The 14,610-nt window shown below is 44.0% G+C and overlaps 1 protein-coding gene across 2 annotated transcripts in view; it reads left to right on the forward strand.

Annotated features, from left to right (window-relative positions):
- The window catches only part of ERBB4 (erb-b2 receptor tyrosine kinase 4), a 1,420,891-nt gene that overhangs the window by 1,343,963 nt on the left and 62,318 nt on the right, over positions 1–14,610 (forward strand). For both annotated transcript variants that reach the window (XM_075317538.1, XM_075317539.1), the window contains exon 25: positions 1,928–2,098. In XM_075317538.1, the coding sequence (XP_075173653.1) occupies positions 1,928–2,098 (171 nt within the window). The remainder of the gene's footprint in view (positions 1–1,927; positions 2,099–14,610) is intronic.

The raw sequence follows: 14,610 nt of genomic DNA on the forward strand, positions 1-14,610 counted from the left end.
TCATCCATATGCACTGCTTTCCCCACCCACCGGCCGTCCTGGCTTCTGTGATTGGTTGCAGTCAGATGCGCCCCCAAGCCTGTGTGACAGCGTCTGACTGCAACCAATCACAGGTGCTAGGACGGTCGGGGGACGGGGAAAGCAGTGCAACTGTCTGCAGGTCAGTATCATGTTATATAAATAAATAAATAAAATATTTGATGTAGAGTTCCCTCCATATTATGATACCCAGTACAGATAAAGCATAGGGCTACAGGCTGCAGCCCCAAGCCATGCACTTATCTTGGCTGTGTATCAAAATAAGAGGAAACACAGGCAGGGTGTTGTTTTGTTTTTAATTATTTAAATAATTTTTAAAAAACATGCGGTCCCCCCTCAATTCTGATACCCAGCCATGATAAAGCATGACAGCTGGGAGCTAGTATTCTCAACTTGGGGAGACCCATGGTTATTGGGCCGCCCCCCAGCCTAAAAATAGCATCCTGCAGCCACCCGGGATTGTCGCATCCATTAGATGCGACAATCCCAGCACTTTACCTGGCTGTTCCCAAATGCCCTGGTGTAGTGGCAATAGGATATAGCATGGATAAGCAATCAGTGCAATGGATTGATGCAATACAGGCTGCAAAATAAGGACTAGAAAACCAACAATTGTTTACATGAAGATGACATACATTGATGTTCTACAAGAAATCAGTGAACACTGTGCCTTGCCAAAGGCGTACTTTTAATGTAAATGCAGTATGAACAAAAAAATTGACAAAAGATTTCCTTTTCCAACACAAAGATCCCATGGAGCCTGAGAAGAACGGCTAATAAGCCTCTAAAATCCAGTCCTCTGAGCTGTGCAAAGTTTGAAGGTGAATGTGCTCAGCCGCTTCCTTCTATACTATGTCAAAGCGTAACAGTCCAAAAAACTCACATAAGGAATCACCAGACCCTGTCAAACGCTGTCCAGAAATTGATTCTGTAAGAGGGGTAGACAGGGAGAAAAGCAGAGATAAAGCAATAGAGAAGCGGTAATGTGGATAGTCTCATTTGATGCATAGCATTTCTGAGTCAGTCAATATGTCCCTGGAATAAATCAAATTATGCAGTGTTGGAAGGACTGTCTTACGATGTCTTCCCGGGGCTGCGTGCTGTCTTTGTGCTCTGTAGTGCATTCTGATGGAGGAGAACTGAATTCCTTATTTTATAAGAATATTGTGTGCACATGTTAAGCCCTGCATATATTAGAGAGCAGATAGATATATTATTATTATTATTATTATTATTATTATTATTATTAGTAATAAACTGCACAATATTTTGGAATCTAATGCATTATACAACAAAAAAAAAGACAGTTGCACTCTGAAATGGTAAAACATGCAAGAATATAGACATGCATTACTTCTTAAGGAAATCTAGGAAAAATTGAGATATTTAGCATACAAAAATGGCAATTTCTATATCTGCCCAGTACCCACGTCAAGGCAGTCTTATATTACTGGGAACCTACACTAAACTAAACTGAAGCCGCTCTCTGGGTCACAAACCTCCATGTGTATGGGCGAGAAGGAATTTGAGAATAAAGTCACCTGTGGCTGATAGCGGGATGCATATATATTCACTAGAATTGTTTATTTTATTACTTTTTGTACTATGAATATTAACAATATTGCAATTATGTATTAATTGATAACCATTTATACACAATGTACTCTTACTTATTGCTTGAGAAAGGTCCTGTGATTTGACCAAAATGTTTGCCACATGGGCTAATTAAGTCCACGTTTTTTTCCATAATTAATTTTAGTGCCGCCATCTATATTTTATTATATTTAGAGGACTTGTGGGTATATGTCCAGGAGGCTTTAGCACCTTTTTGCTATTTTTTGTGTTGCTCCTTCGTGCATTGATATGTATATATTTTTTTCTTCTCTAGGGGGATGACCGTATGAAGCTTCCCAGTCCTAATCACAGCAAGTTCTTCCAAAACCTCCTTGATGATGAAGATTTAGAGGATATGATAGATGCTGAAGAGTATCTTGTCCCTCAGGCCTTCAATATCCCACCTCCAATCTATACATCCAGGACACGAATCGACTCTAACAGAGTAAGTGATTGCACTGTAAGAATTGTACATAAGGGTATTACTTATTTACAGCACCACATGGTATAATGTGTTATATTATTATGTTAAGTCCCCATTAGATTAGGACATCTGTAAAATGTCCTGTCTCAGCTAACTAGGGGATGGAAATTTTCCCCAAATTCAAAGTCAGTCTGGAGAAGGCTAATGGACCACCAACGCTTTCAAAACAAGGTCTGTTTGTCTTTGATGCTCTACCGGATGGCTGCCAGGGCTGATCCATTCAGTATTATTGGGAAATTGATATCATGGCTGCATAGAGGCCCAAACTTGTGAGAGCTTCCCTATGGTTATTCATGAAAGTACCATATTTTTTCGATTATAAAATACACTTTTCCTCCCAAAACTTTGGGAGAAAAATGAGGGGTGCGTCTTAAAATCTAAATGTAGCTTATCAGGGGGTGGTGGAGAAGGGTTACAGGAGGTAGGGGCAATGCTGTGCGCTGTGCTGCTTCTGTGCCGGGGCTGCAGGGCTCTGTGCGGCGGGAATCTGTGCGGCCGGTATCTGCGTGGGCAATGGCGAGCATCTGTGTGGGCGGCGGGCATCTGTGCAGCGGCAGTGGCGGTGGGCATCTGTACGGGTGGCGGTGGCAGTGAACACTTCAAATAATGGTGCCCAGAGTCGGCGCATGCACAGATGGAAATCTCAGCTCAAGCTCTCATTAGCGCAGGTGCCGACTTCGGCCTCCATTTCTTTCAAGCCCCAGCGCGGAGCAGGGTTCGGTGCCCCAGGACAGAGCAGAGCCCGCAGCTCAAGGACAGAGCAGCGCCACAGCCCGCAGTGAGTAAGTATATGGGCCCCCTTCTGCACCACCCGCAGCATCGCCTACTCCAGCACTGCCCCTGCCTCATGTGACCACCGCTGCCACCCCCCTCCAGTAAGACACCACCGGATTATAAAACGGACCCCATGTTTTGGGGTTTTTTTCATTTTTTTCGCTAAATTTGGGATGTGTCTTATAATTTGGCGACTCTTATAAAATGAAAAAAACTTTATTTCCAAGCTCTAGTGTGTGTATTTATATGCTTTGCTAATGTCTAAATTGTGCTGTAACCCTATTCTTTGTAAAGGTGATTTAGTTGGATTAGGTCATTTCACTACACTGTAACAAGTTCTCTTGCTCTCAATGAATTGAAGAATCATTTGGCCTTAAACCTGTCCTAATTATGTCTAATTACCAAGGAAATACAGTTCATTAAAGGAAAGGGATCTTCCACAATATACTTTTTTTTTGCAACGTCAGGAAATATTAAAAAAAAAAATACACTAAACTTTTGCCTTTTCAGTGGTCCGTGAAGGTGTGTGTTGAATTTCTTGCAGTTGATCACAAGCTATCGACTCACGTGATTGCTACAGTCACTCACTGGCATCAGTGGTCTCCTGCCATACTTACAGTGCAGAGGTCATGTGTATAGAAGTCATATGATCAGCTGCCACAAAGGAAGCTGATAAAGGAAATCTTTGAAAAAATGGAGATAATTAGCATACAAAAATGGCCATTTCTATATCTGCCCAGTAGCCATGTCAAAGCAGATCTCATATTACTGAGAACCTACACTGAACTGAAGCCTCTCTCTGGGTTAAAAACCTCCATGTGTATGGGCGAGTAGGAACCTGCTACTAAAGAATAAAGTTACCTGTGACTAATGGGGGAGGGGTGCTCGGTAAGAAGGCATGATCTCATAATCTACAGAAAAAGACTGACGGCACTGCCTAACATGCAGTATGACCACTTGCATAACTGAACATGACATATAATAACAAAAAAAAACAGTTGCACTCTGAAATACTAATCCATGCAAGCCATAAATATAAGAATATAGACATGCTTAAGAATATCTAAGAAAAAAAAGAGATATTTAGCATACAAAAATTGTAATTTCTATATCTGCCCAGTAGCCAATCTTATATTACTGGGAACATACACTGAACTGAAGCTTCTCTCTTTCTTTTTGTCTAGATTATGGGGTCATGCCTTCTGACTGTGCACCCCTCTCTGATTAACCACAAGCGATTTTATTTTCTTTTAGCAGGTTCCTAATTGCCCATACATGTGGAGGTTTGTAATCCAGAGAGAGGCTTCAGTTCAGTGTAGGTATCCAGTAATATGAGATTACCTTGACGTGGCCACTGGGCAGATATAGAAAGTGCTATTTTTGTCTGATAAATATCTGAGTTTATTTCTTAGATTTCCTTAAGCAGTGATGCATATCTCTATTCTTGCATTCATGGTTTGCATGCATTAGCAACTGTATATTTTTGTTACTATATGTCATATTCAGTTATACACCTGTTCACTCTGCATGTTAAAAAGTGCTGTCAGTCTTTTTGTCTAGCAAACTGAGACAACCAGGACACAGTGCTGGGGCTGCAGGGGATTAAATGGATGAGTAGTTTTTAAAAAAGCCATTTCCGAAAAATTGATATCCTGGACAACACCTTTAAATAACAGCAATCTGTATAATCATTACAGGCATTAGCCTCTAAATGTAAACCGGAACAAATCTAGAAATTGTGAGGCGTGGAAGCACAACAAATATTAGAAGGTTTTATCCAATAGGTGATATTAGGTTTAAACTTAATGTCTAGTCAAGTATTTACCATAGCTAGAAATCTTACAAATCCTTCTGATCGCCCAAATCAACAAATCCAGCTTAGTTTTGTTGGTAGCATAAAGAAATCATGTAAGATTGGTAGACCGTCTGCTGTCCTCTGTGCTGCGCTGGCCAAGGTGCTGAACATGTATACGCTCAACAGGTTCTGTTTAAGTGTTTCTCAACTCCAGTCCTCAAGACCCACCAACAGATCATGTTTTCAGGTTTTCCTCAATCAAGTTTCTAGGATTTACTTAATGTTGCACAGGTGATGGAATAAGGCTACTTTCACACTGCGTTTTGCCTTATGTTCAGTGGTCCCGTTGGGGCATCCGTCCAAACCACCCCTTCCCCACCCCGCAAAGCGTGTTTCGGACGCATGCACCAGCAGGGCCATTGACTGTAATGGAGCACACTACGTTAGTGTGTGCTCTGTTTTGTACCATTTTTGTGCATATACGTTTTCTGCAGACCGACACCTGAACATAGTCGACTATGTTCAGGTGTCGGTCTGCAGAAAACGTATATGTGCAAAAATGGTACAAAACAGAGCACACGCTAACGTAGTGTACTCCATTACAGTCAATGGCCCTGTCGGCGCATGCGTCCGAAACACATTTTGCAGGGTGGGGGAGGGGCGGTTTGGACAGATGCCCCGACGGGACCACTGAACATAAGGCAAAACGCAGTGTGAAAGTAGCCTTAACCACACATTGCTCCATATTAGATTGAACATGTTATAAACTGATATGATGTATTTCAGAACTGTAATATACAACAAACAAACCAACAATAACATTTACTGTATTTCATAAATTGTGTTAATGGCTATAAATTTTAGAGTTTTTGGAAATATTTTACTATTTACCAGCAGGTGCACTGGATGCTCGCTCACTGCTGCAGAATATGAGTAACTCCAATCAGTAACTCAGTTTGAGCTACACTTTATATATTTCTTCATACTTTATTGAATTGGTGATGACTTTACGATTATATTTTCTGCTTTTCAAAATGTCTTCAATATATTCCCATGTAAGTTTGATCAGACAGTTATCTGTGGCACGCGGTCAGACATGGGACCTGACCGCCAATCCGTCCTCAGTGGAGATTTAAATCTTGAAAGCAGATGGAATCTTGACAAAATTTTAAAAACCATTTGAAAGTTCTTTAGATTTGTGGAACATTAATCAAGTCACAGTCAGATCATGTCCACATGTGGATCATGTCAGGATTTAGATATACTGTATATTCTGTATGTATTTTGGTTTGGAATCCATTTTAAAAACCATCCAAGTAGGAAAACAGAGAAACACTGGCACTGTGACAAGCACACTTTTCTGTGATTAGGAGTTCATTCGGATGCCCTTGTCATTCATGAAGGCTCTCACCATAGCCTAAGCACTTCAATAATTAATTATTAAAGATGATGTGATAGTCACCACTGATGATTCATGATTCTTTTTTTTTTTTACTGCATATCCATGGTCAAAAACTCTTAGTAGGGATTTGCATCCAAGCTGTTTCACATGTAGTCACGCTTCGTGGCTACATGCAAAGCACCTGTAGAACTAAGTCTGTAGGCCTAGGCCTTAAAAAAGTGTGACAATGTATGGGGGTATGGGTTAGGTCCACTCCTGCATTTGTACCCGGCACACCACTGTACTATGTAATAACTCTAAATGCCTTGTTTATGTGATTTCGCCCCCTGGTGGCAGTGTTGCCATGTGGTAGACTCTGCCACCTGGGTGGGCAGAGCAAGAGGAGGATAGGGATGTATATAAGGTCTAGTTGAGGGATAAGACAGTAAGAGAAAGGGACCAGAGACATGTAGAGTAAAGATGTCCCTGAACGGAGATAATGACCCTATGGATCACCCACACGGCTGCGGCGTGCGGGATCCTGGATGGAGGATCTGCGGCCCCCACAGAGAGGGGTTGGAGTCGGGAGCCTAGAAACTGTGCCTGCTGGCAGTAACGGAAGAAGACCCTCACTCACAGATAAGGTCAGTGCACCCCCCGGGTGGTGGGGCTATGTCTGGATGAATTGTGACTACATGCAAAACAGCTATAGCTATAAGTCTCTAGGTCTAGACCTAGGAAAAGAATGACTACACACAAAATAGCTGCAGATGCAAATTTCTACTAAGATCTTGTGACAGACTGTAAATATTAAATTAAAAAATTGGAGTCATCATTTGTGAATGTTGCATCATCTTTTTTTTTTTCAAATAGTATGTGGGATCCAGTTGCCCATAATGCATGCTATGGGGTATTTTATGCCTTATTCATAAGCTCTGTATAAAAAATATACAGTATAATGATTAGAAACTGGAGTTCAAAACACATATCATGTTTGTTATTAGCTTGGGTTCTGTGCTGAATGGCTCCATTGAACTTAAATTAAGCTAATCCCCCTGCGGATGTATGTGCCAATTTATGGCAAAAATCTGGATTATCGCATGATATGGGGTATTTTATGCCCTGTTTACAAGCTCTGGATAAAAAATATGCAATGGTCAAAAACTGGAGTTCAAAACGCATATCATGTTTGTTATTTGCATGGGTTCTGCGCTGAATAGCTCCATTGAACGAAAACTAAGCTAATCCACCTGCGGATGTACAGTATGTGCCAATCCATGGCAAAAATCTAGATTTCGGCTGCGGATTACCTTTAAAATTCACAGCGGATTTGTTAATCCTGACTGTGCACTGTGACCTTGCCCTTTATGCTGATATTTCCAATGCTAATACCAGATAATATTAGTATCTTTAATGTCTTAGTGAAACATTTTTATATGACTTGTTATTCCGGTAAAAAATATTGATATTGTAGTAAAGAATAGCGAGAGATCAAACTGCTGAAAAGAGGTAAAATGTGTTATTACTGTAGGGTAGGTGTGTGTCCATACTTAAAAGCACCATTTAGAAAAACTGAAAAGGACACCATTATCCCCCATTATGTGCGTATCTGATACATGATGTATTGCTTGGCATGTGTGTTATCTGAGCACAGCTGGGCAAGGGTGTGGGGGGTGAATACTTCTGAGCTTTACTGCATAGTCAGACCCGCACTTCATTGCCATTCCTCATCAACTCCATTCAGAACTTAAAAAAGACCAGACAAGAAGCTCAATTACAGATGGCATCACCATGGAGCAGGAAAGAGAAAGAAATTATCATCAACTTGCTATTCAGCAGTAAAAAAGTAAAGAATTTCCAGTTTTCCGTGTCTTGTATTCACGGCATGAACGAGCAGGAACCCTGTCTTTTACCCTCGATGATGCTCTTTGGGAGTCGTAGAATGTGCCTTGATTACCGCTTTGTAGAGGAAGATGAGGAGCTGATGTGACAGTCTACCCGCCAGTCTCTTCTCCATCCTTTTCCCGCACTATCCATCCTTCAGACTGTTTATTCTGCTTCTTTCTGCATTTGTGACACTTTTCCAATGTGTTTGTGAGGTCAGATTTTGTGACAGGAGATTGCACAGCTGCCAAATTGGATGTATTTCAGTCCGTAACTGATCTTCCTACTATTGTACAAGGAACTGGAACATGATTCATACACAAGGACATATCAATAAAAACACTAGTCCATCATTTTAGGAAAAAGTGGAGTTGTCACCATGGGTTCTACACTGTATGGAAGACTTTGAAGATCCTAAAGGGACTGAATCAGTAATAGCAACCTCCTCCTCCCCTCCCAATTTGCATAGATAGACATTCAGGTCTATAAAAGTAAAATCTATTGACACCTTTAAATCTTCAATATGTTGCTGCACTTCCAGCTAGTTAGAGTGTTCATATAGTAATGAAGCATTAAGTGTTCTGGGCATGACGGAGCACGTCTGGAGACTCTGCCTCTTTGGGTTGTTTCTCTGCACAGCTCCAGCCTCTTTAGCATGACTGATAGCTCTCCATCTGATTTCTTTGCCTGACATCACAGAGACACTGAGCTATTAATGAAATTTAAGAAGACTATGAAGGCTAAATCTATCTACACCTTTAAATTTTGAATCTGTTTCTGCACTTCCAGGTAGTTAGAGTGTTCATGTAGTAATGAAGCATTAAGTGTTCTGGGCATGACGGAGCATGTCTGGAGACTCTGCCTCTCTGAGTTGTTTCTCTGCACATCTCCAGCCTCTTTGGCATCACTCATTTTCATCTGATTTCTTTGCCTGACATCACAGAGACAATGAACTATTAATCAGGTTTAAGAAAGCTATAAAGGCTGAATCAAGTTACACCTTTAAATCTTCAATCTGTTGCTGCACTTCCAGGTAGTTAGTGTTCATTCATGTGAAAATGAAGCAATAGGTGTTCTGGGCATGATGGAGAACGTCTGGACTCTCTGCCTCTCTGGGTTCTTTCTCTGCACAGCTCCAGCCTCTTTAGCATCACTAATAGCTCTCTGTCTGATTTCTTTGGCTGATATCACAGAGACCCTGAGCTATTAATCAAGTTTAAAAAGTTGTTTCTTGGCAGGGAAGCAACCTCAGGAGAGAATGACTTGGTTAAATGCTCTGTCAAGTTCAGAACACTCAAAACCTTAGTTACATATGAATGAAAACACTAATTACCTGAGAATGCAGCAACAGATAGAAGAAATAAAGGTGTCAATGAAAATACATTTCAAAGACCTGCATGTTCATACAGATTAATTTGGTGGATCTTAGTGATGTATTTTTGTGACGCCCTGGCCGGGCCAGGTAGTCACAAATAGGCCCCTGCACAACACCTTCCCTCACAGGTAACAGCAGCCGACCTTTAAACCCTAGTCACCCCCCCTCAGGGCTGGATGGACACACCAGGGGGCGGAACCAGGCGGTTGGAAGACGCCCACCAAGGAGTCTAGACAGCCCTGGGCGGGAAAGTAAACAGAAAAGTGTTAGAGTTCAAGTAGGAGAGGTGTGTGGGCTGGAGCTGGGTCCAGCTCCAGCAGAGGCAAATACCCCCAAATTGAATGGCGCCAGGGTAGGAGCCCTGGTGCCATTGGCTAGGAGGCAGACGGCGGTCTCCGTCTGCAGGAGATGGGAAGACGGCTCGGTGGAACCAAGGTGGACCGGGACAGGGTTGTAGCCCACCGGTACCGACCCGGGGAACCAACTCGGAAACCGGAGCACACAGGGGGGTACTCGGACCCTGAAGCCGGGACCAGAAGCGACTGGAACTGGTTAATTAACCGATTAAGGCCAGGACTAGAGGTCCTGTCCCACCCAAAGTCCCTATTAGAAGACAACAGCCCACCGAGGGAGGATAAAAGGACACCGCCAAGGCTCAGAGATCCCACGGGCCAGCGTCTGCGGGCAATGGCTCCTTAGGCCACATCCAGCCGGGAGCGGACTCCTGAAGTTACAAGCACAGGCAGTCCACTGTTCTAAAAAAGTGCAGGAGAAAGACAGAGACCACCAGCCGGGTGGGGGAACCAGAACACAGCCGGCTGCGGGCACCGACCACCATCACCTTGGTTTACCAGAGACTCGTGTGTTTCCTTAATAGTGAGTACACCAGCACCCTGCGGTCACTCATCTCCCTGCACCAAACCCCAATGGGTCCCACGCCCACCATCCCTGCCTACGGAGGGGTTAACAACTTGCTACATAACATCTCCCCCGGATGCCCGGTAACTGCAGCGGTGGTGTCCAACCTCACCACACACCGTGGGTGGCGTCACGAATTTAATATGGCTCAACCCGTACATATACGTCCTACATCCACCATCCCCCACCCTTTTCATTCGGAGTGTTCGCGGGACCCCGCGGGTTCGGAGACCCTCAAGCCACCCACCAGAAGGTCCGGATCCGAGCAGCAGCAGGCTGCTGGCACGGGGGCAGCACATTTTCTTTAAATCAATTTTGTAAACTTATAAGTAAACGTGAACCTCCAGTTTGAAGACACTTTAAATATTATATTAAAATGTTGTATAAATACATGGTTCTAAATCACCATCCTCATTAATAGCTACTCGTATAACTGTCACTAATCAAGGCACTTAAGCTGTAGACATTGATGAAGATGTAATATACTCAAAAAGAGGCTAAATATAACCAAACAAAGGCAGAAAGTTTTGTCAGGAGAACATAGGCGTACAAAAGCTGCAGGCTTCAGCCCTGTATTGTTACAAATTATTACATATTTTATATGTACTTGTTCTGTGTGTTTTCCTTTAATGTGTCACTCTATAGACAGAATATTAAAAAACCCAGTGCTAAACGATTATTCCCCAAAAATAAGGGTAAGCCAGCTCTGCAGGAAGCCAGACTACAGAGCAAAGGCGAGAAACCGGCTCTGTAGGATGTCGGGCCTGCAGAGCATGGTCATGACACAGTCTCTCCCGATTCCGGTTGCGTTTCATAACAAATGTTGGCCATCCTGTGAGATACAGAATTGCTTCTAGGAAAGAAAATTGCCAAAACATAGAGGTATATGGAAAACAATATGGCAGGCCAAGGAGTTCTTGTGGACCATGAGTCTTAAGACAGACCAGTCAATAGGGCAAGTGAAGGCAATTTTTGCTCTTATTTCCATATTCCAGTGTATACGGGCACGGTTGTCTTAAAGTAACCATTTCTCCTGGCTGTGAAGATTGGCTGTATGTTTATCAAGTAAAATCTCCATACCTTCGCCCCCTATTTGCCTACTGCTTCCTCCCCCATTGAAAGGTGCATTCCATTCCTTCTACATCCAATATGGCTGCTGCAGTGGCATGGCGAACACATTAATAAGTAAGATGAGGATTGGCATAAGTGGGGGAAATGGTGTATATTAAATCATATCTTAAGAAAAAAGATTTTGGTAATTGTCAGAATCTTTAAAAGGAACTTGTGTAAAAAAAAAAAACTATTAACCTGCTGATATGGCGCTAATCTTCAAGTTAATAGTGTTCTGAAGCTGTGTAGTCACTGCACTAAAGGGCACTTTACACGCTGTGATATCGCTATCGATATCGCAAGCGAGCGTACTCGCCCCTGTCTTTTGTGCGTCACGGGCAAATCGCTCTCCGTGGTGCACAACATCGCTTACACCCGTCACACGGACTTACCTTCCCTGCGACGTCGCTGTGGCCGGCGATCCGCCTCCTTTCTAAGGGGGCGGTTCGTGCGGTGTCACAGCGACGTCACACGGCAGCCGTCCAATAGCAGAGGAGGGGCGGAGATGAGCGGGCGGAATATCCCGCCCATTTCCTTCCTTCCTCATTGCCGGTGGATGCAGGTAAGGAGACGTTCGTTGTTCCTGCAGTTTCACATATAGCGATGTGTGGTGCCGCAGGAATGACGAACAACAAGTGGCATGCACCACCAATGATATTATGAAAAGGAGCGATGTGTCAACGATCAACGATTTTTGACGTTTTTGCGATCGTTGATCGTCGCTCCTATGTGTCACATGCTGAAATGTCGCTAACTACGCCGGATGTGCGTCACAAACGACGTGACCCCGACGATATATTGTTAGCGAGGTCGCAGCGTGTAAAGTACCCTTAAGGCTATGTGTCCATGGGAGAATGTAGCTGCGGATTTTTCTGCATCAAAATCCGCAGCTTTCCCGCAAAATCCGCACCTTTACAAAGGTGCGGATTTGCCGCGGATTTACCGCGGAATTGCCGTGGATTTTGGTGCGGATTTTTTTTTTTTCCCAATTTTAAAGCCAAAATTTGGATGAAAATCCGCAACAATAATTGACATGTTGCAAATTTTTCCAGATCAAAATCCACACGAAATCCGCTGCAGAAAAATCCGCAGCGTGGGCACAGCATTTCCAAAATGCCATAGAAATGGCTGGGAAGTGCCTGAGCTGCAGATTTTTGGGAAATCCGCGGCTTTTCCGCGAGAAATCTGCGGCAAAATCCGCGCTTTTTCCGCAGTGTGGGCACATAGCCTAAGAGTCCCGCTACCAGGAGGAAATTACCGTATCTTTATTATTCCCAGGAGCCTTGAGATTTCAGTCATAGGGGTGGGCCGACACGGCTTCAGTCACTGCTCAGTTGATAGTGAGTGGCGGTTGTAATGGCGCTCCCTGCACTGACTGACAGCTGGCTCTGTACTAATGGCAGCCACGCTGCTTTTAAATGCTATTAATCTGCAGATTAAGGCTGCTTTCGCACATCCGTTTTTTCCTGTGCAGCACAATCCGGCGCTTTGCAGAAAAAACACAACCGTTTTTTTTGCCGCCGGTTGCGTTTTTTTTGCATAGACTTACATTAGTGCCGTATTGTGCCGCATGGGCTTGCGTTCCGGCCGGTTTTTGCCGCATGCGGCAGATTTAGCCGATGCGGCGGCCGGATGGAATGTTGCCTGGCATGTTTTTTTGTCCGGCAAAAAAAAACGCATCGCGCCGCATCCGGCCGATGCGATGCAATTTGCAATGCATGCCTATGGTCGCCGCATGCGTTTTTTTCCACTGCACATGCTCAGTAGCCTGCCGCAAGCGGCAAAAACCGGACGGGCCGCATGTAAAAAACTTATGCAAAGGATGCGGTATTGTCGCCGCATCCGTTGCATAGGTTTTAGAGCCGGATTGGCCGCCTCTGCTAAAACCAGAGGTGTGAAAGCAGCCTAACCCTATATCTGCAGGTAATAGCATTTTTGTTACATGACAGGCTTCCTTTAAGTTACCCAATGACACCATATCAGCCAGAAGTTTCACAATCCCTTGGATTTTCTACAGTTTATTTCTCCATTCCATAGAGAAATGACATTTTCTGCTGCCATTCTAACAAAGAAGGAAGATTAGTGGAGCGCCAGTGACGTGGAAAAATTGTTCTAGCAGCAGCAAAACAATGTTACGGGATGTTTTTCTTCTGGGTCTTAATAGAGCCAAGGAGAATGGATAGTAAGGAGACTTTGGAAGTTTTTTTACATTATTTGACGATTTAAAGAGTTACTAATCTAAGAAATCTAATGCTAGAAAGGCTGAATTCTAGGGTAACATCACTAAATAAAAGTCATTGTCTATATCTTGCTTCCACATTGCCTTAAACTGCATGTACTCGTGAGGAGTGTAAATGTCACGCCCAGGGATATGGGGTACTCGGTCATGGGCTGTGTATATCTTGGGAATGTCACTTTGGTGGCCGTTGTCCGATTCCGTGCCCTGGGCCCTTTTTGTAAAGGGGAAATATTTACAGGGGATTAGATTAGTGTTCATACATGACGCCACTTGCGGTGTTGCGGCTATGTGGATGGAGCCGCCGCTGCACAATGTCCACTACTGGGGCTGGTGTTAATGGCAGCCTGGATGGTAGGCCCTCAGCAAGCAGGGCCGGGCCCCAGAGGGTAGGTGAAATGACGGGTGTTGGAAGAAGGTAGTCCACACAAAGGGTTCAGTGCAACTGTTCTTTACTCACATTCTGGTGGTAACTGGTCACCCGAGGCCGGCTGGTTTCACCTTCAGGTCCCCTTAGTCCCAGTGCCAGTTTAGTAGTCTGGTACCTTCTTCTCCTGCACCTGTCTCTGGTTGGTGGGTAACCATGGGGTAGAGCAACTAGGGGTCCCTGTCCGGTGGTGTTTCTTTCCACTGCTGTCCGTATCATAGTAGCGTGAGCCCTGTAGAGTTGGAGTCTCTGGTCCTGTCCCCGGCTCTCTCTTTGCTACTGAGTTTTGGATTTTTATGGTCAGCAAAGTACTTGATAGTTCCCTCGCTGTGCAGGTGTTATCAGGCCTGCCTGGAGCTTTATGCTTGACCTAGGGTCCTGTACCCCTTTGGTGCGTAGTTCTGGGAGTACTCCATTGTACTCTACCGGCAACTACCCTCCTGGGCACCAGGTTACTGTCAACGCCTTGTCAGTGCGTCTCCTCACGTCCACCTTCACTCTCTCCTCTACTCAAACTGACTGTCCACTGTCTGCCCCTCCCACCTGGTCAACTAGTGGACTGGACTGGTTCCA

Source organism: Anomaloglossus baeobatrachus, chromosome 7 (genome assembly GCF_048569485.1).
Source record: "Anomaloglossus baeobatrachus isolate aAnoBae1 chromosome 7, aAnoBae1.hap1, whole genome shotgun sequence".
NCBI classification, from domain to species: Eukaryota; Metazoa; Chordata; class Amphibia; order Anura; family Aromobatidae; genus Anomaloglossus; species Anomaloglossus baeobatrachus.